This window comes from Scyliorhinus canicula, chromosome 1 (assembly GCF_902713615.1).
Source record: "Scyliorhinus canicula chromosome 1, sScyCan1.1, whole genome shotgun sequence".
Taxonomy (NCBI): Eukaryota; Metazoa; Chordata; class Chondrichthyes; order Carcharhiniformes; family Scyliorhinidae; genus Scyliorhinus; species Scyliorhinus canicula.
In genome coordinates, this window is record NC_052146.1 from 163,373,039 (window position 1) to 163,395,818 (window position 22,780).

The 22,780-nt window shown below is 47.9% G+C and overlaps 1 protein-coding gene across 2 annotated transcripts in view; it reads right to left on the reverse strand.

The window, feature by feature from the left end:
* Positions 1-763: 763 nt before the first annotated feature.
* The window catches only part of col9a2 (procollagen, type IX, alpha 2), a 202,525-nt gene continuing 180,508 nt past the window's right edge, over positions 764-22,780 (reverse strand). For both annotated transcript variants that reach the window (XM_038801996.1, XM_038801988.1), the window contains 3 exons: positions 10,365-10,553; positions 4,868-4,945; positions 764-2,600 (listed from right to left, as the gene is read on the reverse strand). In XM_038801996.1, coding sequence (XP_038657924.1) covers positions 2,407-2,600; positions 4,868-4,945; positions 10,365-10,553 — 461 coding nt within the window. In that variant the 3' untranslated portion in view covers positions 764-2,406. The remainder of the gene's footprint in view (positions 2,601-4,867; positions 4,946-10,364; positions 10,554-22,780) is intronic.

A 22,780-nucleotide genomic window follows, 5' to 3' on the forward strand; every position in this document is an offset into this window, starting at 1 on the left:
TCCACTCCCCCCACCCTATAAACCAGTAACACTACCGAATGATTTGGACACTAAGGGGCAATTTAGCACAGCCAATCCACTTGACCTGCACCTCCTTGGATTGTGGGAGGAAACCGGAGCACCCGGAGGAAAACCACACAGATAATGGGAGAAAATGCAAACTCCACAGTCAACCAAGACCGGAATCAAATCTGGGTCCCTGGTGCTGTGAGGCAGCAGTGCTAACCACTGTGTCCTCATTCCACCCTGGATTGAAGATTAAGAAAAGATTTGATAGAGCTGTTCAAAATCATTAGGGGTTTGGACAGATAGGGAGGAACTTCTCCCAGTGATGGGAGGATTGAGAACAAGGGGGCACACGTTTAAGGCGATTGGCAAAAGTACCAAAAGAGACATGAGGAAAAATGTTTTACATGGTTCCGATCTGGAATGCACTGTCTGAGGTTGTGGTGGAGGAGGCAGGTTTAATTGTGGCCTTCAAAAGGGAACTGGTCTATTATTCGAAGAGGAAAAAACTGCACCGCTCCAGGGAAAGGGCCGGTGTGGAACAAGCTGAGTTGTTCTTACAGAGAGCAGAACGAGTCACAATGGGCTGAATGGCCTCCTGCGCTGTAACCAATCCATGATTGCAAGACAAACAGAGAGAAATAACGAGCAGAGTGAGGGTGCACGGTCCAAGCACGAGGTCTGAGTACAGAGTGGCAACGCAAGGCCAGAGCCCACTGTCAGCATGGGATCTTCTGCAGGTGACAGAAAAACATAATTGTCTTTTACAAAATGTCCGTTTTATTGGATGGTGCTCCAGTACAATGAGAGGCAAACACGCCGTCTTTACAGTCGCACAAGATTTAAAACATAATAAATAAAATTGTTAATGAAATTAATTAGCAGGGTATGTTTTACTTTTGAGTTTAGCGATCTACATTTAGCAGTGGCTTCAAATATCTTCTATATTAAGAAGGGTCCATCTGCCAAGTCATTTGTAGAATAACCTACTGATTAAAACCATTACCCAAAAGGGCTTTATCTTGGCTTTTAGCTGCTTGATCCACAATCAGTATTTTCTTCTGTGCCAGTTCCCTGACACATTTTTATACATTTATAGTTTGAGGGAGGCTGAGAGAACATTCATGATTGATTTGGTTGGTTTGCTGCTTCTCATGGGGACATTGTCTGCATTAATGAGAGGGGGAGGCAGGGATAGTACAGAAATGCTATGATAGTGTTTAACTCCGAACATTGCCGAACGATCGCAGGCATCCACTCTCTGAAAGATACGGCACAATTCACAACACAGCTCTGTGGTCAATGCTGCTCCAATCAAAATTCAGAAGAACCTGAAAATGGTGGAAAATAACCAGTACCTGAAAGAGTAAAGACAGCCTAACCTTTCCCAAACCACCATTAGTGAGGCTTTTTCTCAGTGCAAGCATTTCTACCTCTGGGTCAGAAGGTGCTGGGTCCAACCCTTATTCCAGGCAGTTCTGGTTACTGGAGACTCGAGTTCTTAACTTGGATATTCGGGTTGAGTGGAATACTTAGTGTTCGGTGGGTGTGGTGCTACCCCGTCTCCATCCTCAACCGCCCCCATCGTGTCTGTGGTGGGAGCCCAAAGAAACAGTGTGACAGCCAGCATGTCTGGCCAGTTAGTCAGTCACTACTTCAGACAGTTCTCCAAGGGAAGAAGTATGATATGAAAACATCAGCACTGTCTGAAACACAAACGCTTCATTACTCTTACTGATGCTACATGCCTTCTGCATACTTTTGATTTCCAGCGCCTGTTTACTTACAGCAATCCCTGCCATGGCAAAATGTGGGTTTACTGAAGCACACAGGCCGCACAGAAGTTAAGGATACAGAATAGGTATATAGCAATCTGAAGATGAGTGAGATGGTGCTGGTAGCATATCCGCAATGGGCTAGGTCCCTGCATATGGTCAGATCATATAACAGTGTGGCCCTGTTAATAACACATTTAATCCAATAAGAGATGCAATTATACACAAACACAGAGAGACAGAGTGCAGTATTATTTAGCTTTACACAAGGGAGTAACACAAACTCACACTATTAACATCCCCCAATAGTTGATCTTATTCATTTTAGAACACTTGAAACAGAATAAAAAGTTTGGAACTAATGTACATTAATTCAATCCTTGCTCAAATAAACATGCCAATGCAAAATTTGTTTTAAACATTTTTGTTTGAAAAGCAGTAACCGTTTTTCTTTTTTGTTACTTTTTGTGGTTTTTTTTAGAAATATTTAAAATCAGTTCAGTCGTCAAAAGAACCCTTTCTGTTGGGTTTATTCCTGGCAGACAGTCCTCCCCTCCGTCTTCGCCGTGCGTGCGGCACTCGATGGTCCGTTTGGCCGCATGGCTAGCTGTTGGTCACAATTAGTTCAAGGCCCCTTGAAGTCCGGTCCACCGCCCGAGGCCAGGTAGGCCGAGGCCCCTAAGCAAGCAGCAGCTTCACAGAATCCGGGTATACCAGAGGGTCCAAGCAGACCAGGGCGCCCGGGCTGTCCGGGCATACCTGGCACGCCCTGTTCGCCATCCCTGCCACTTATACTCCGACCTGGCATTCCTGGGGGTCCTGGAAAGAAAAACAAAGAGCTTGTACTTGTCTAACAGCTTTCATGACTTCAGGACTCATTTGTTGGCTGTTGGGCTATTAACCCGACTTATTTCAGGAGCACCTCTACCATCGGGATGGACATGGGCAGCCTTGTGATGGGAACGTCATCACCAACAAGTTGCCATTTAGATACATTTAAGGAAAGCTAAATAAACCTTTTGAGGGCGAAAACCATAGAAGCTGCTGTTCGAGGGATTTGAAAAGGAGTCCGAGATGGGGTCTGTATGGAACATTAAACGCTGGCATGGACTAATCAGACTGAATGGTCTGATTCTGTGAGTGTGATTTGTAATTCCATATCTGAACAGTTACCCCTCTCTAACCCTGGCCTTCTGAAATTTCCCATCACAGGTTATTTTACAAAAATCTCTGTCATGTCCGAAAACTCCCCAAAGTGATATTTTATAAATCTAGAGGGACACATCCATAAAAATAATTAAATAATGAGGGAGAACAGGCACAAGTAGGGCAGACGGAGCTGGGTGAAATGGTCAGGGCTGATTGGTTGTGAATTCCTTCAGTAGTTAAGGCATCCTTGAGGACATCCACGTATCTTTGCAGAGGTCAGAGCTCATGGGAGCCACTGGCTTATGGCCAGTGAAAATGGAGAAGGCTCCTTCGGGAAGGCACCAAATTTTGTATCTCTGGGAAGGCTCCAAACACATCAATGGTCACTGACTTGTGGAGTCTGCAAGTTCTCCCTGTGTCTGCGTGGGTTTCCTCCGGGTGTTCCGGTTTCCTCCCACAGTCCAAAGATGTGCAGGTTAGATGGATTGGCCATGCTAAAATGCCCCTTTGTGCCCAGGGATGTGTAGGTTAGGTTAAGGGGCTATTGGGATAGGGCAGCTAAGTGGATTTGGGTGGGTGCTCTTTCAGAGGGTCGGCACAGACCCGATGAGCCGAATGGCCTTCTTCTGCACGTAGGGATTCTACAATTCTATTCTATGATACCCAACTCTTCTAGCACCACCTGGCCGACAAGTGGCCAAGTTTGCTGATGGCGCATTGGATATCAGCCATCTCAGAACCCAACAAACTGGAGTGGAAGCAACTCACCGTAATCCCAAGGGACTGCCTCAGAAGAAGTTAACGAGGAGCCAGAGATACAAAATTAAGGACCAGATTTTTCAAATAGAAATCAGAAGAAATTGCTTCACACAGAGTTGTGAGGTTATTAAACTCCCTCCCAAGATTAATGGTTGAGGCAGAAATTGCCAACATTGAAGATTGGATTGAGTAGATGTTCGAAGGGAGATGGAACAGGCTGGGGAGATGTGATTAGGAATGTTTGTATGCGTGGCGGGGAAACACTCACATGAACTGACTGGACCAAATAGTCTGATTCTTTACTCTGATCTCTTTGTATTTCTGTGAATACAAAGCTAGCAGAGATTGAGTACAGAACAGCAGCACAGTGGTTAGCACTGCTGCCTCACAGCACCAGGGATCCGGGTTCGATTCCAGCCTCGGGTGACTGTGTGGAGTTTGCACTTTCTCTCCATGTCTGTGTGGGTGCTCCTGCTTCCTCCCACAGTCCAAAGACGTTCAGGTTAGGCGGATTGGCCTTGATAAATTAGAACATAGAACATAGAACAGTACAGCACAGAACAGGCCCTTCAGCCCTCAATGTTGTGCCGAGCCATGATCACCCTACTCAAACCCACATATCCACCCTATACCCGTAACCCAACAACCCCCCCCCCCTTAACCTTACATTTTATTAGGACACTACGGGCAATTTAGCATGGCCAATCCACCTAACCCGCACATCTTTGGACTGTGGGAGGAAACCGGAGCACCCGGAGGAAACCCACGCACACAGGGGGAGGACGTGCAGACTCCACACAGACAGTGACCCAGCCGGGAATCGAACCTGGGACCCTGGAGCTGTGAAGCATTTATGCTAACCACCATGCTACCCTGCTGCCCCACTTTGTCCTTAGTGTTCAAAGATGCGCAGGTTGGGTGGGGTTATGGGGATAGGGCAGGAGAGTAGGCCTAGGTAGGATATTCTTTCAGAGAGTCTGTGCAGACTTGATGGGCCGAGTGGCCTCCTTCTGCATGTTAGGGATTCTATGGTTGGGATTCTAGAAGGGATTGAACATGATCTCTAGATACAATTAACTGAGAAAAGACAAACTCTCAAAGCCACAAACTTGTAACAACACCAAAGTAAAGGCAGCAGAGAGAAAGTGAACATAGTGGACTGTCCTCCTCGGTCTCACCTCTGATGCCTGGTGGGCCCGGGAGGCCTGGGCGGCCACGACCTTTCTCGCCCCGGTCGCCTTTCTCCCCATGTTTACCTTGATTTAAACAAAGCACAGATTGGGATAGAACATAGAACATAGAACGATACAGCGCAGTACAGGCCCTTCGGCCCTCGATGTTGCACCGACATGGAAAAAAAACTAAAGGCCATCTAACCTACACTATGCCCTTATCATCCATATGCTTATCCAATAAACTTTTAAATGCCCTCAATGTTGGCGAGTTCACTACTGTTGCAGGTAGGGCATTCCATGGCCTCACCACTCTTTGTGTAAAAAACCTACCTCTGACATCTGTCCTATATCTATTACCCCTCAATTTAAGGCTATGTCCCCTCGTGCTAGCCACCCCCATCCGCGGGAGAAGGCTCTCGCTGTCCACCCTATCTAACCCTCTGATCATTTTGTATGCCTCTATTAAGTCACCTCTTAACCTTCTTCTCTCTAATGAAAACAACCTCAAGTCCATCAGCCTTTCCTCATAAGATTTTCCCTCCATACCAGGCAACATCCTGGTAAATCTCCTCTGCACCCGTTCCAAAGCTTCCACGTCCTTCCTATAATGAGGCGACCAGAACTGTACGCAATACTCCAAATGCGGCCGTACTAGAGTTTTGTACAACTGCAACATGACCTCATGGCTCCGGAACTCAATCCCTCTACCAATAAAGGCCAACACACAAAAGGCCTTCTTCACAACCCTATCAACCTGGGTGGCAACTTTCAGGGATCTATGTACATGGATACCGAGATCCCTCTGCTCATCCACACTACCAAGAATTTTACCATTAGCCAAATATTCCGCATTCCTGTTATTCTTTCCAAAGTGAATCACCTCACACTTCTCCACATTAAACTCCATTTGCCACCTCTCAGCCCAGCAGCTTATCTATGTCCCTCTGTAACCTGCAACATCCTTCCGCACTGTCTACAACTCCACCGACTTTAGTGTCGTCTGCAAATTTACTCACCCATCCTTCTGCGCCCTCCTCTAGGTCATTTATAAAAATGACAAACAGCAACGGGCCCAGAACAGATCCTTGTGGTACGCCACTCGTAACTGAACTCCATTCTGAACATTTCCCATCAACTACCACTCTCTGTCTTCTTTCAACTAGCCAATTTCTGATCCACATCTCTAAATCACCCTCAATCCCCAGCCTCCATATTTTCTGCAATAGCCGACCGTGGGGAACCTTATCAAACGCTTTACTGAAATCCATATACACCACATCAACTGCTCTACCCTCGTCTACCTGTTCAGTCACCTTCTCAAAGAACTCGATAAGGTTTGTGAGGCATGACCTACCCTTCACAAAACCATGCTGACTATCCCTAATCATATTATTCCTATCTAGATGATTATAAATCGTATCTTTTATAATCCTCTCCAAGACCTTACCCACCACAGACGTTAGGCTCACCGGCCTATAGTTACCGGGGTTATCTCTACTCCCCTTCTTGAACAAAGGGACCACATTTGCTATCCTCCAGTCCTCTGGCACTATTCCTGTAGCCAATGATGACCTAAAAATCAAAGCCAAAGGCTCAGCAATCTCTTCCCTGGCTTCCCAGAGAATCCTAGGATAAATCCCATCCGGCCCCGGAGACTTATCTATTTTCACCTTGTCCAGAATTGCCAACACTTCTTCCCTACGCACCTCAATGCCATCTATTCTAATAGCCTGGGTCTCAGCATTCTCCTCCACAATATTATCTTTTTCTTGAGTGAATACTGATGAAAAGTATTCATTTAGTATCTCGCTTATCTCCTCAGCCTCCACACACAACTTCCCACCACTGTCCTTGACTGGCCCTACTCTTACCCTAGTCATTCTTTTATTCCTGACATACCTATAGAAAGCTTTTGGGTTTTCCTTGATCCTACCTGCCAAAGACTTCTCATGTCCCCTCCTTGCTCATCTCAGCTCTCTCTTTAGATCCTTCCTCGCTTCCTTGTAACTATCAAGCGCCCCAACTGAAACTTCATGCCTCATTTTCACATAGGCCTCCTTCTTCCTCTTAACAAGAGATTCCACTTCTTTGGTAAACCACGGTCCCCTCGCTTGACCCCTTCCTCCCTGCCTGACTGGTACGTACTTATCAAGAACATGCAATAGCTGTTCCTTGAACAAGCTCCACATATCCAGTGTGCCCAACCCTTGCAGCCTACTTCTCCAACCAACACATCCTAAGTCATGTCTAATGGCATCATAATTGCCCTTCCCCCAGCTATAACTCTTGCCCTGCGGGGTATACTTATCCCTTTCCATCACTAACGTAAAGGTCACCGAATTATGGTCACTGTTTCCAAAGTGCTCACCTACCTCCAGATCTAACACCTGGCCTGGTTCATTACCCAAAACCAAATCCAATGTGGCCTCGCCTCTTGTTGGCCTGTCAACATATTGTGTCAGGAAACCCTCCTGCACACATTGTACAAAGAATGACCCATCTAATGTACTCGAACTATATCTTTTCCAGTCAATATTTGGAAAGTTAAAGTCTCCCATAACAACTACCCTGTTACTTTCGCTCTTTTCCAGAATCATCTTCGCCATCCTTTCCTCTACATCCCTAGAACTATTAGGTGGCCTATAGAAAACTCCCAACAGGGTGACCTCTCCTTTCCTGTTTCTAACCTCAGCCCATACTACCTCAGAAGAAGAGTCCCCATCTAGCATCCTTTCCGCCACCGTAATACTGTCCTTGACTAGCAGCGCCACACCTCCCCCTCTTTTGCCCCCTTCTCTGAGCTTACTAAAACACCTAAACCCCGGAACCTGCAACAACCATTCCTGTCCCTGCTCTATCCATGTCTCTGAAATGGCCACAACGTCGAAGTCCCAGGTACCAACCCATGCTGCCAGTTCCCCTACCTTATTTCGTATACTCCTGGCATTGAAGTAGACACACTTCAAACCACCTACCTGAACACTGGCACACTCCTGCGAAGTCAAATCTGTGCTCCTGACCTCTATACTCTCAATCTCCCGTACCCCAAAACTACAATCCAGGTTCCCATGCCCCTGCTGAATTAGTTTAAACCCCCCCAAAGAGCACTAACAAATCTCCCCCCAGGATATTGGTGCCCCTCAGGTTCAGATGTAGACCATCCTGTCTATAGAGGTCCCACCTTCCCCAGAAAGAGCCCCAGTTATCCAGAAATCTGAATCCCTCCCGCCTGCACCATCCCTGTAGCCACGTGTTTAATTTCTCTCTCTCCCTATTCCTCATCTCACTATCATGTGGCACGGGCAACAACCCATAGATAACAACTCTGTTTGTTCTCGCTCTGAGCTTCCATCCTAGCTCCCTAAAGGCCTGCCTGACATCCTTGTCCCCTTTCCTACCTATGTCATTAGTGCCAATGTGGATTACGACTTGGGGCTGCTCCCCCTCCCCCTTAAGGACCCGGAAAACACGATCCGAGACATCACTTACCCTTGCACCTGGGAGGCAACATACCAAACCTGAGTCTCTCTCGCTCCCACAAAATCTCCTATCTGTGCCCCTGACTATTGAGTCCCCAATTACTAATGTTCTACTCCTTTGCCCCCTTCCCTTCTGAGCAACAGGGACAGACTCCGTGCCAGAGGCCCGTACCCCATGGCTTACCCCTGGTAAGTCATCCCCCCCACAAGTATCCAAAACGGTATACTTGTTACTCAGGGGAACGACCGCAGGGGGTCCCTGCACTGACTGCTTCTTCCCAGTCCCTCTTACAGTTACCCATCTATCTCCAGACTTTGGTGTAACTACTTCCCTGAAGCTCCTATCTATGACCCCCTCTGCCTCCCGAATGATCCGAAGTTCATCCAGCTCAAGCTCCAGGTCCCTAACACGGTTTTTGAGGAGCTGGAGTTGGGTGCACTTCCCACAGATGAAATCAGCAGGGACACTGACGGCGTCTCTACCCTCAAACATTCTGCAGGAGGAGCATTGTACTGCCTTCCCTGACATCACCTCTAGATTTTAAAAAAAACACAAGAAAAAGAAAAAGAAAGGAAGAGCTTACCTGATATTACCTCAAACCCTGCTCCCGCTGAAAGTTAAGCAAATTTAAAGGCACTCACTCACCTTCACGACAGGCCCCTGCTCCCGCTTCCCAACCACCGTGGGGTGGGGGGGTTGGTTAGAGGAGGAGGTAGGGTGGGAAACACTCACGAAGTGTTTTGGGTTTAACTGTCACTTGCCAACAGCCCTTCCACAAACCACCTTCAACTTAGGCTGACCGCATTGCACGTATGCAAATTCCCCCAGAACAGCTGATCAGTAGCTTTGCTCTGCTGCCCTCTGCTGGATGCTTGCCTTCACTCAAACTCCTTGGGTCTCCTTCGCCGGTTCACCTTCAACTTAGGCTGACCGCACTGCACGTATGCAAATTCCCCCAGAACAGCTGATCAGTAGCTTTGCTCTGCTGCCCTCTGCTGGATAGATTCCAGCATCGGTCACAAAACGTCAAACAGTGAACTATAATCAGTGAATGTTTGCTACATAAGCAGTATTACTTTTTGTCATATTGCCTTTACCTTAAAAATTATAACAACGGTTCCAATAAAATTTCAACAGTAAAGCTAATCAGAGAACTCAAGCCATGATTCCACACTTGGCCCTTTTGTAATCTGCTCCTCGTCAATCTTCCCCATCATTAAGTGACTCTGTCACAGAGAACAAAAGTCCTTGTTCTGCCCTTATTGTTCCTCAGCCACAGGCTAAGAATACTCCCCTCCCACTGCTGTGACTATGGGTCATTTTTCCATTTACCACATAAAACCACATATACAGAAGGCTGGATTCCCTGGTCACTCAGCTGTGCATTCCTCAGCGGAGCGCCCTCACTGGCTGCGTGATTCTTTCCACACATCACTTCTACTCATTTTGTCCATTATTTTCAATCTGTGCCTCTAGTTCATTGCGTTCTCTAGAGTGGAAACAGTTTCTCACTTTACACTGTCTAAACCCCTCAGGATCTTGTAAATATAGTCACCTCTCAGTCTTCTTTTCCCCAAGGAAAACAGTCCCAACCTCTCCAATCAATCCTCACAGTTACAGTTCTTTATCCCTGGATGACACCAGTCATCCCGTGAGCTCTCTCATTGAGTTGACCAATTCAATATTGTATGGAGTTAGTTTTGTGAAGTAGGCCCACACTCTCTGGAAACCAGTTTGAGATGAGCCCAGACTCACGTTCGGACTTTGCAGCTGGATGATAACCCTATCAGTGTGAGCTGATCTGAACTGTGAGGGCCTGTGACAAGTGTCCTGCACAAACTGAACTGCAAATACTTGAACCTTAACAATCAAGATGTTCAAAATGCATATCTATCGGTTTATCATTTGTGGGCAGGATATTCAAATTCAATCCCCTGACAGTGATTGTGTAAACTATGCTTTAAAACTCTGATTCAGTGCTGGGCTCTCTCTACCGGCTAACAGCGGTTTGACACCTTACCTTTTGGTCCAGTATTTCCGACCTGGCCATGAACACCTTGCAGACCAGGTAGGCCATGAGGTCCAGGAATGCCGTGGTCTCCATGTTCACCAGGAGATCCTGGCATTCCAGGTGGTCCGGGAGGTCCAGTCATCCCAGCTCCGCCCAGTACTGCTCTCTTGGCACTGACTGCTACTGCTGCTAACTGCTCTGTAACACATACAAAGAAAAGGATTCAGTATGAATCCGGCACAGTGGTTAGCACTGCTGCCTCACAGCACCAGGGACCCGGTTCAATTCCGGCTTTGGGTGACTATGTGGAGTTTGCACGTTCCCCCGCGGGTTTCTTCCGGGTGCTCCGGTTTCCTCCCAGAATCCAAAGATGTGCAGGTTACGTGGATTGGCTGTGCTAAATTGCCCCTTAGTGTCCAAAGATGTGCAGGTTAGGTGGGGTGACAGGTATAGGATGGGTCAGTGGGCCCAGGTGGGGTGTTCTTCCAGAGGGTCGATGCAGACCCGATGGGTCGAGTGGCCTGTTTCTGCACTGTAGGAATTCTATGGCTCTGTGAGCCACTCAGATAGCCCATAATATAGCAAAGGTTCAGTGATCTAAGTGATTTCAGTCACGCAAATTTGGAAAAGGGAAATTTATTAAACATTAGGGGCAGTAACACACCAAACGGTAATACTCAGTGACACACAGTCTGTGACTCATGAGAGTGTCCCTTTAAGAAAAGTTTTGTCTTATCAAAGGGCTTCAGTGATGTCATTGTGTGGGTGGAGCTGGGCTGTGGCTCTGAGTTTTACTTTTGTTTTTGAGCTGGGAGCTGTTGTGTGGTTCTGAGTTTTTCTGTTTTCGTTTTCACATTTGGCTGCTGTATTCAGACAGAGCAGTCTTGTCCTGTCTCTCTCTCTCGCTGCATTTTAAATGCTGTCTCCAGATGACTTGATAACTTGAAAAGAAATAACTGCTTTCTGGAAGGAATTCACACCTGATGTTTTGAAAAGGAAACATTGAGTGTTTACCAGGTCTTGAGTGCTGTGTGCTGGGCCACACCTTTGAAAAGGGGTTTCTGGTTTATGGGTTCTTATTACTAAATTGGGTGGCTTAAAGGGGGAAATTTATTAAGGGTTATACATAGAGTACTGTAGCTGTGCGGGGTATTTATGTTTGTAGTTGATACAAATGCTGACTGTGTATGTTTGTAAAACTGTTATCTAAATTTGTAGAATAGCCTTTTTTTGATTAAAGATGCTTAAAGGCCTCTGTTGAATAATACCTGAAAAGTGGGCCCTTGTGCTCCTCATAACCAAAATCTATAACAGTTGTAGGTCAGGTGAACTCCATGATATACCTTGGTGTTCTCTAAACCCTGACCCATAACAACGACTGAGTGCCAAAGTATCAGCACTCGCTATGACCACAAACTGTTGAATTCAGTGTTGAGCCTGGAAAGCTGTTACATTTTTTAAAATAATAATCTTTATTGTCACAAGCAGGCTTACATTAGCACTGCAGTGAAGTTACTGTGAAAATCCCCAAGTCGTCACATTCCAGCACCTGTTCGGGTACACAGAGGGAAAGTTCAGAATGTCCAATTCACTTAACAGTATGTTTTTCAGGACATGTGGGAGGAAACCGGAGCACCCGGAGGAAACCCACGCAGACACGGTGAGAACGAGCACACAGACACAGACCCAAGCCGGTAATCGAACCCTGGACCCTGGCGCTGTGAGGCAACAATGTTGCCCACTGTGCTACGGTGCTGCCACATACCCTGTTGAAAGATGAGCTGCTGGTCCTCAGGTTTACAATGTGCTTTGTTGGAGGCATCTCGGAAGCTGAGAGGTCAGTTTGAATGGAGAATTAAAGTAACAGGCAGCTGGAAACTAGAGCCACGCTTGCACACTGCAAAGGTATTCTGAAAAGTGATAACCCAATCTGCATTTGGTTTCCCCGGGCTGGTTTGCTAAATCACTGGCTTTGAAAGCAGACCAAGGCAGGCCAGCAGCACGGTTTGATTCCCGTACCAGCCTCCCCGGACAGGCGCCGGAATGTGGCGACTAGGGGCTTTTCACAGTTACTTCATTGAAGCCTACTTGTGACAATAAGTGATTTTATTTCATTTAATTTCATATAGATAAGGCTGCAATGTGTACAATGAATACACAAAGTCGTATACCAAATTAAAAGTTGGACAAGCACAGACAGTCCTCAACTTTGCGATGTTTAAGTTACGACGAACGGCACTTAGAACATTTATAAACTGATACCCCGATTCAACTTTACAACATCGGTTTTGACTTTATGATGTCACGCCAGCACGCTCACCATTGAGCCTGTACCGCCCATCTGTATGACTGACTGCACAGCTCGACCCATCCTCATTAGGTTAGAAACAAGTGTTTTATTCTGTTAGAAATATTTGGCACAGCTGCTGTGTTTCAAATGTATTCATGTGCTTATGTTGTATTTAAAATGTGCTGTGTTCAAGGTTAAACAGGCAACTGGCAATGACCAACGGCTTTGTTGTATCTACCATGCAAATCGAGGGACTTGTGCTAAGGCTTGCCGGTATCAACAGTCACCTTAGGGACTTGACAAGGCGAGAGTTGAGAGCATTTAACATTACTGGGCATTGCTGAGGGATTTCCAGCCTTGGCTCAGGAACCAATCCCCCATTTGCACCCTTGCTCCTATGAGAACATTGATTCTGACTTCCTACGTTTCTACTTATAATGTGGCTTTCAGGAAACAACTGTGTCATAGGTCCGTGGGTAGCCTGTAAATCGCCCACTGACAGAGAGACACACACTGACAGATACACACATACTGACAGAGAGACACACACACACAGTGACGGTGACACACACTGACAGAGACACTAACTGACAGAGCCACACACTGAGAGAGACACACACACTGAGCGAGACACACACTGAGAGAGACACAAACTGAGAGTGACATACATACTGACAGAGACACACATACTGACAGAGAGACACACACTGACAGAGACACTAACTGAGACACTGACAGATACACACAGAGAGAGAGACACACTGACGGAGGGACACACACACTGACAGAGACACTAACTGAGACACTGATAGAGACACACCCTGACAGAGACGCTAACTGAGACACTGACAGAGACACACACACTAACTGAGACACTGATAGAGACACACACTGATAGAGACACTAGCTGAGACACTGACAGAGACACACACACTAACTGAGACACTAACTGACAGACACACACACTGACAGAGACACACACTGACAGAGAAACACACTGACAGACGCACACACTGACGGAGGGACACACACTGACAGACACACACACTGACGGAGGGACACTGACGGAGGGACACACACTGACAGAGAGACACACACTGACAGACACACACACTGACAGAGGGACACACTGACGGAGGGACACACACTTACAGAGACACACACTGACAGAGAGACACACTGACAGAGAGACACACTGACAGAGAGACACACTGACAGAGACACACACTGACAGAGACACACACTGACAGGGACACACACACTGACAGAGACACACACACTGACTGAGACACACACACTGACAGACACACACTGACAGAGACACACACTGACAGACACACACACTGACAGAGACACATACTGACAGAGACACACACACACACTGACAGACACACACACTGACAGACACACACACTGACAGAGACACACACTGACAGAGACACATACTGACAGTGACACACACTGACAGAGACACACACTGACTGAGACACACACTGAGAGACACACGCTGACAGAGACACACTGACAGAGACACACACTGACAGAGACACACACTGACAGAGACACACACTGACTGAGACACTGACGGAGGGTCACACACTGACAGAGAGACACTGACGGAGGGACACACACTGACAGACACACACACACTGACAGAGAGACACACTGACAGAGAGACGCACACACACACTGACAGAGACACACACACTGACAGAGAGACACACTGACAGAGAGACGCACACACACACTGACAGAGAGACACTGACGGAGATACACTTACAGAGAGACACACACTGACAGAGAGACCCACTGACAGAGACACACTGACAGAGACACACACTGACAGAGACACACACACACTGACAGAGACACACACTGACAGAGAGACACACTGACAGAGAGACACACACACTGACAGAGACACACACACTGACAGAGACACACACTGACAGAGAGACACACACTGACAGAGAGACACACGCTGACAGACACACACTGACAGAGACACACACTGACAGACACACACACTGACAGAGACACATACAGACAGAGACACACACTGACAGAGACACACACTGACAGAGACACACACTGACGGAGGGACACACACTGACAGAGAGACACACGCTGACAGACACACACTGACAGAGACACACACTGACAGACACACACACTGACAGAGACATATACAGACAGAGACACACACTGACAGAGACAAATGCTGACATGGACACACACACTGACAGAGACACACGCTGACTGAGACACACGCTGACTGAGACACACTGACAGAGACACACACTGACAGACACACACACTGACAGAGACACACACTGACAGAGACACACACTGACTGAGACACACACTGACTGAGACACACACACTGACAGAGACACACACTGACAGAGACACACACTGACAGAGAGACACTGACGGAGGGACACACACTGACAGAGAGACACACACTGACAGAGAGACACTGACGGAGGGACACACACTGACTGAGACACACACTGACAGAGAGACACTGCGGAGGGACACACACTGACAGAGACACACACTGACAGAGACACACTGACAGAGACACACACACTGACAGAGAGACACTGCGGAGGGACACACACTGACAGAGACACACACTGACAGAGACACACTGACAGAGACACACACACTGACAGAGACACACACACTGACAGATACACACATACTGACAGAGAGACACACACACACAGTGACGGTGACACACACACTGACAGAGACACTAACTGACAGAGCCACACACTGAGAGAGACACACACACTGAGAGAGACACACACTGAGAGAGACACACACTGAGAGTGACATACATACTGACAGAGACACACATACTGACAGAGAGACACACACTGACAGAGACACTAACTGAGACACTGACAGAGACATCGAGAGAGAGAGACACACTGACGGAGGGACACACACACTGACAGAGACAAACACACTAACTGAGACACTGATAGAGACACACACTGATAGAGACACTAACTGAGAAACTGACAGAGACACACACACTAACTGAGACACTGATAGAGACACACACTGATAGAGACACTAACTGAGACACTGACAGAGACACACACACTAATTGAGACACTGATAGAGACACACACTGATAGAGACACTAACTGAGACACTGACAGAGACACACACTGATAGAGTCACTAACTGAGACACTGACAGGGACACACACACACTAACTGAGACACTAACTGACAGACACACACACTGACAGAGACACACACTGACAGAGACACACACTGACAGAGACACACACTGACAGAGAAACACACTGACAGACGCACACACTGAGAGTGACATACCTACTGACAGAGAGACACACACTGACAGACACACACACTGACAGAGACACACACTGACTGACACACACACTGACAGAGACACACTGACGGAGGGACACACACTGACAGAGACACACACACTGACAGAGAGACACACACTGACAGAGACACACACTGACGGAGGGACACACACTTACAGAGACACACACTGACAGAGAAACACACTGACAGACGCACACACTGAGAGTGACATACATACTGACAGAGAGACACACACTGACAGACACACACACTGACAGAGACACACTGACGGAGGGACACACACTGACAGAGACACACACTGACAGAGACACACACACTGACAGAGACACACACTGACGGAGGGACACACACTTACAGAGACACACACACTGACAGAGACACACACTGACAGAGAGACACACTGACAGAGACACACTGATAGAGACACACACACTAACTGAGACACTGATAGAGACACACACTGATAGAGACACTAGCTGAGACACTGACAGAGACACACACACTAACTGAGACACTAACTGACAGACACACACACTGACAGAGACACACACTGACAGAGAAACACACTGACAGACGCACACACTGAGAGTGACATACATACTGACAGAGAGACACACACTGACAGACACACACACTGACGGAGGGACACACACTGACAGAGACACACACTGACAGAGACACACACACTGACAGAGACACACACACTGACAGAGAGACACACACTGACAGACACACACACTGACAGAGGGACACACTGACGGAGGGACACACACTTACAGAGACACACACTGACAGAGAGACACACTGACAGAGAGACACACTGACAGAGACACACACTGACAGAGACACACACACTGACAGAGACACACACTGACAGGGACACACACACTGACAGAGACACACACACTGACTGAGACACACACACTGACAGACACACACTGACAGAGACACACACTGACAGACACACACACTGACAGAGACACATACTGACAGAGACACACACACACACTGACAGACACACACACTGACAGAGACACACACTGACAGAGACACATACTGACAGAGACACACACTGACAGAGACACACACTGACTGAGACACACACTGAGAGACACACACTGAGAGAGACACACTGACAGAGACACACACTGACAGACACACACACTGACAGAGACATACACTGACAGAGACACACACTGACTGAGACACTGACGGAGGGTCACACACTGACAGAGAGACACTGACGGAGGGACACACACTGACAGAGACACACACACTGACAGAGAAACACACTGACAGACGCACACACTGAGAGTGACATACCTACTGACAGAGAGACACACACTGACAGACACACACACTGACAGAGACACACACTGACTGACACACACACTGACAGAGACACACTGACGGAGGGACACACACTGACAGAGACACACACACTGACAGAGAGACACACACTGACAGAGACACACACTGACGGAGGGACACACACTTACAGAGACACACACTGACAGAGAAACACACTGACAGACGCACACACTGAGAGTGACATACATACTGACAGAGAGACACACACTGACAGACACACACACTGACAGAGACACACTGACGGAGGGACACACACTGACAGAGACACACACTGACAGAGACACACACACTGACAGAGACACACACTGACGGAGGGACACACACTTACAGAGACACACACACTGACAGAGACACACACTGACAGAGAGACACACTGACAGAGACACACTGATAGAGACACACACACTAACTGAGACACTGATAGAGACACACACTGATAGAGACACTAGCTGAGACACTGACAGAGACACACACACTAACTGAGACACTAACTGACAGACACACACACTGACAGAGACACACACTGACAGAGAAACACACTGACAGACGCACACACTGAGAGTGACATACATACTGACAGAGAGACACACACTGACAGACACACACACTGACGGAGGGACACACACTGACAGAGACACACACTGACAGAGACACACACACTGACAGAGACACACACACTGACAGAGAGACACACACTGACAGACACACACACTGACAGAGGGACACACTGACGGAGGGACACACACTTACAGAGACACACACTGACAGAGAGACACACTGACAGAGAGACACACTGACAGAGACACACACTGACAGAGACACACACACTGACAGAGACACACACTGACAGAGACACACACACTGACAGAGACACACACACTGACTGAGACACACACACTGACAGACACACACTGACAGAGACACACACTGACAGACACACACACTGACAGAGACACACACTGACAGAGACACACACACACACTGACAGACACACACACTGACAGAGACACACACTGACAGAGACACATACTGACAGAGACACACACTGACAGAGACACACACTGACTGAGACACACACTGAGAGACACACACTGAGAGAGACACACTGACAGAGACACACACTGACAGACACACACACTGACAGAGACATACACTGACAGAGACACACACTGACTGAGGCACACACTGACAGAGACACGCACTGACTGAGACACTGACGGAGGGTCACACACTGACAGAGAGACACTGACGGAGGGACACACACTGACAGAGACACACACACTGACAGAGAGACACACTGACAGAGAGACGCACACACACTGACAGAGAGACACTGACGGAGACACACACACTTACAGAGAGACACACACTGACAGAGACACACACTGACAGAGACACACACTGACGGAGGGACACACTGACGGAGGGACACACACTTACAGAGACACACACTGACAGAGAGACCCACTGACAGAGACACACTGACAGAGACACACACTGACAGAGACACACACACACTGACAGAGACACACACTGACAGAGAGACACACTGACAGAGAGACACACACACTGACAGAGACACACACACTGACAGAGACACACACTGACAGAGAGACACACACTGACAGACAGACACACGCTGACAGACACACACTGACAGAGACACACACTGACAGACACACACACTGACAGAGACACATACAGACAGAGACACACACTGACAGAGACACACACACTGACAGAGACACACGCTGACTGAGACACACGCTGACAGAGACACACTGACAGAGACACACACTGACAGACACACACACTGACAGAGACACACACTGACAGAGACACACACTGACTGAGACACACACTGACTGAGACACACACTGACTGAGACACACACACTGACAGAGACACACACTGACAGAGACACACACTGACAGAGAGACACTGACGGAGGGACACACACTGACAGAGAGACACACACTGACAGAGAGACACTGACGGAGGGACACACACTGACTGAGACACACACTGACAGAGAGACACTGCGGAGGGACACACACTGACAGAGACACACACTGACAGAGACACACTGACAGAGACACACACACTGACAGAGACACACACACACTGACAGATACACACATACTGACAGAGAGACACACACACACAGTGACGGTGACACACACACTGACAGAGACACTAACTGACAGAGCCACACACTGAGACAGACACACACACTGAGAGAGACACACACTGAGAGAGACACACACTGAGAGTGACATACATACTGACAGAGACACACATACTGACAGAGAGACACACACTGACAGAGACACTAACTGAGACACTGACAGAGACACACAGAGAGAGAGACACACTGACGGAGGGACAGACACTGACTGAGACACACACTGACAGAGAGACACTGCGGAGGGACACACACACTGACAGAGACAAACACACTAACTGAGACACTGATAGAGACACACACTGATAGAGACACTAACTGAGAAACTGACAGAGACACACACACTGACAGAGACACACACACTGACAGAGACACACACACTGACAGACACACACACACTGACAGAGACACACACTGACAGAGACACACGCTGACAGAGACACACGCTGACAGAGACACACTGACAGAGACACACACTGACTGAGACACACGCTGACAGAGACACACTGACAGAGACACACACTGACAGACACACACACTGACAGAGACACACACTGACAGAGACACACACTGACTGAGACACACACTGTACTGTAGACAACACACTGACTGAGACACACACACTGACAGAGACACACACTGACAGAGACACACACTGACAGAGAGACACTGACGGAGGGACACACACTGACAGAGAGACACACACTGACAGAGAGACACTGACGGAGGGACACACACTGACTGAGACACACACTGACAGAGAGACACTGCGGAGGGACACACACTGACAGAGACACACACTGACAGAGACACACTGACAGAGACACACACACTGACAGAGACACACACACACTGACAGATACACACATACTGACAGAGAGACACACACACACAGTGACGGTGACACACACACTGACAGAGACACTAACTGACAGAGCCACACACTGAGACAGACACACACACTGAGAGAGACACACACTGAGAGAGACACACACTGAGAGTGACATACATACTGACAGAGACACACATACTGACAGAGAGACACACACTGACAGAGACACTAAACTGAGACACTGACAGAGACACACAGAGAGAGAGACACAGTGACTGAGAGACACACGTTGACAGATACAATGTCAGAGATACACACAGTGACAGACATATACACACTGACAGAGCCACACACACTGTCAATGTGTGTCTCTGAAAATGTGTGTCTCTGTCAGTGGGTCTCTCTGTTAGTGTTTGTATCTGTCAGTGTGTGCAGATACGAACACTGACAGTCACAGACTGACAGAGAGACACACACACTGACAGTGACAAACACACTGACAGAGAGAGACGCACTGACAGAGACACACACTGACTGAGACACACACACTGACACAGACACACATTGACAGACACACACTGACAGAGACACACATACCGACAGAGACACACAAAGTGACTGAGAGACACATTGACAGAGATACACACTCACACTGACAGACAAATACACACTGACAGAGAGACGCACACTGACCGTGACACAAACGCTGATGGTGACACACACACTGACCGAGAGACACACATAGCGACAGAATCACACATAACGACAGAGACACACACATTGACAGCGATACACACTAACACTGAGAGACAAATACCCACAGGCAGAGAGACACACACGGACCGAGAGAAACACTTACAGCGAGACACACTGACAGACACACACAATTCCAGAGACACACACAAATACAGAGACACATATACTGACAGAGAGACATACAGAGAGGCAAACACTCACAGTGACGAACACACTGACAGAGCCACACTCCAGGGAGACACTGACAGAGACACACTCCAGAGAGACACATACCGACAGAATCGCACATACTGACACAGACACACACATTGACAAAGACACACACACACTGACGGTGACACAAACGCTGATGGTGACACACACGCTGACAGAGAGACACACACTGACAGACACACACACAGAGAGACACTGACGGTAACACACACACACACACTGTCAGACACGCACACAATGACAGAGACACACTCCAGAGAGACACTGACAGATACACGCTCCGACAGAGAGACACATACCGGCAGAATCGCACATACTGACACAGACACACACATTGACAGAGACACACACACACTGACGGTGACACAAACACTGACAGTGGCACACACGCTGACAGAGAGACACACACTGACAGACACATACAGACAGAGAGACACTGACGGCGACACACACACACACACTGTCAGACACACACACTCTGGTAGAGACACACTGATGGTGACACACACAGACAGTGACACACACACTGACAGAGACACACTGACGGTGACACACACACACACATTGTCAGACACACACACACTGACAGAGACACACTGACAGATAGACACACACTAACAGTGACACGCACACTGACAGACACACACACTGACAGAGAAACACTGACGGTGACACACACACACACACACACACTGTCAGACACACACACACTGTCAGACACACACACACACTGACAGAGACACACTGACAGACACACACTAACAGTGACACACACACTGACAGACACACACACTGACGGTGACACACACACACACACTGACAGAGACACACTGACAGAGAGACACATACTGACAGTGACACACACATTGACAGACACACTGACGGAGAGAGACATACTGATGGTGACACACACACTGACAGACACACACATTGATTGAGACACACACTGACAGAGGCACACATACTGACAGAATCATACATACCAACGGCGACACACACTGTGACTGAGAGGCACACGTTGACAGATACACACTGTCAGAGATACACACAGACTGACAGACATACACACACTGACCGAGAGAAACACTTAGAGAGACACAGTGATAGAGACACGTGTCTCTGTCAGTGTGTGCAGATACGAACAATGACAGAGACACACACATTGACAGAGACACAGAGAGACACACACACTGACAGTGACGAACACACTGACAGAGAGAGACACACCGACAGAGAGACACACACACAAACACTGACAGAGAGAGACACTGACAGAGACACACACACTGACAGAGAGAGACACTGACAGAGAGAGACACACTGACGGTGACACACATACTGACAGAGACACACACACACTGACAGTGACGTACACACAGAGTGACGAACACAGACAGAGAG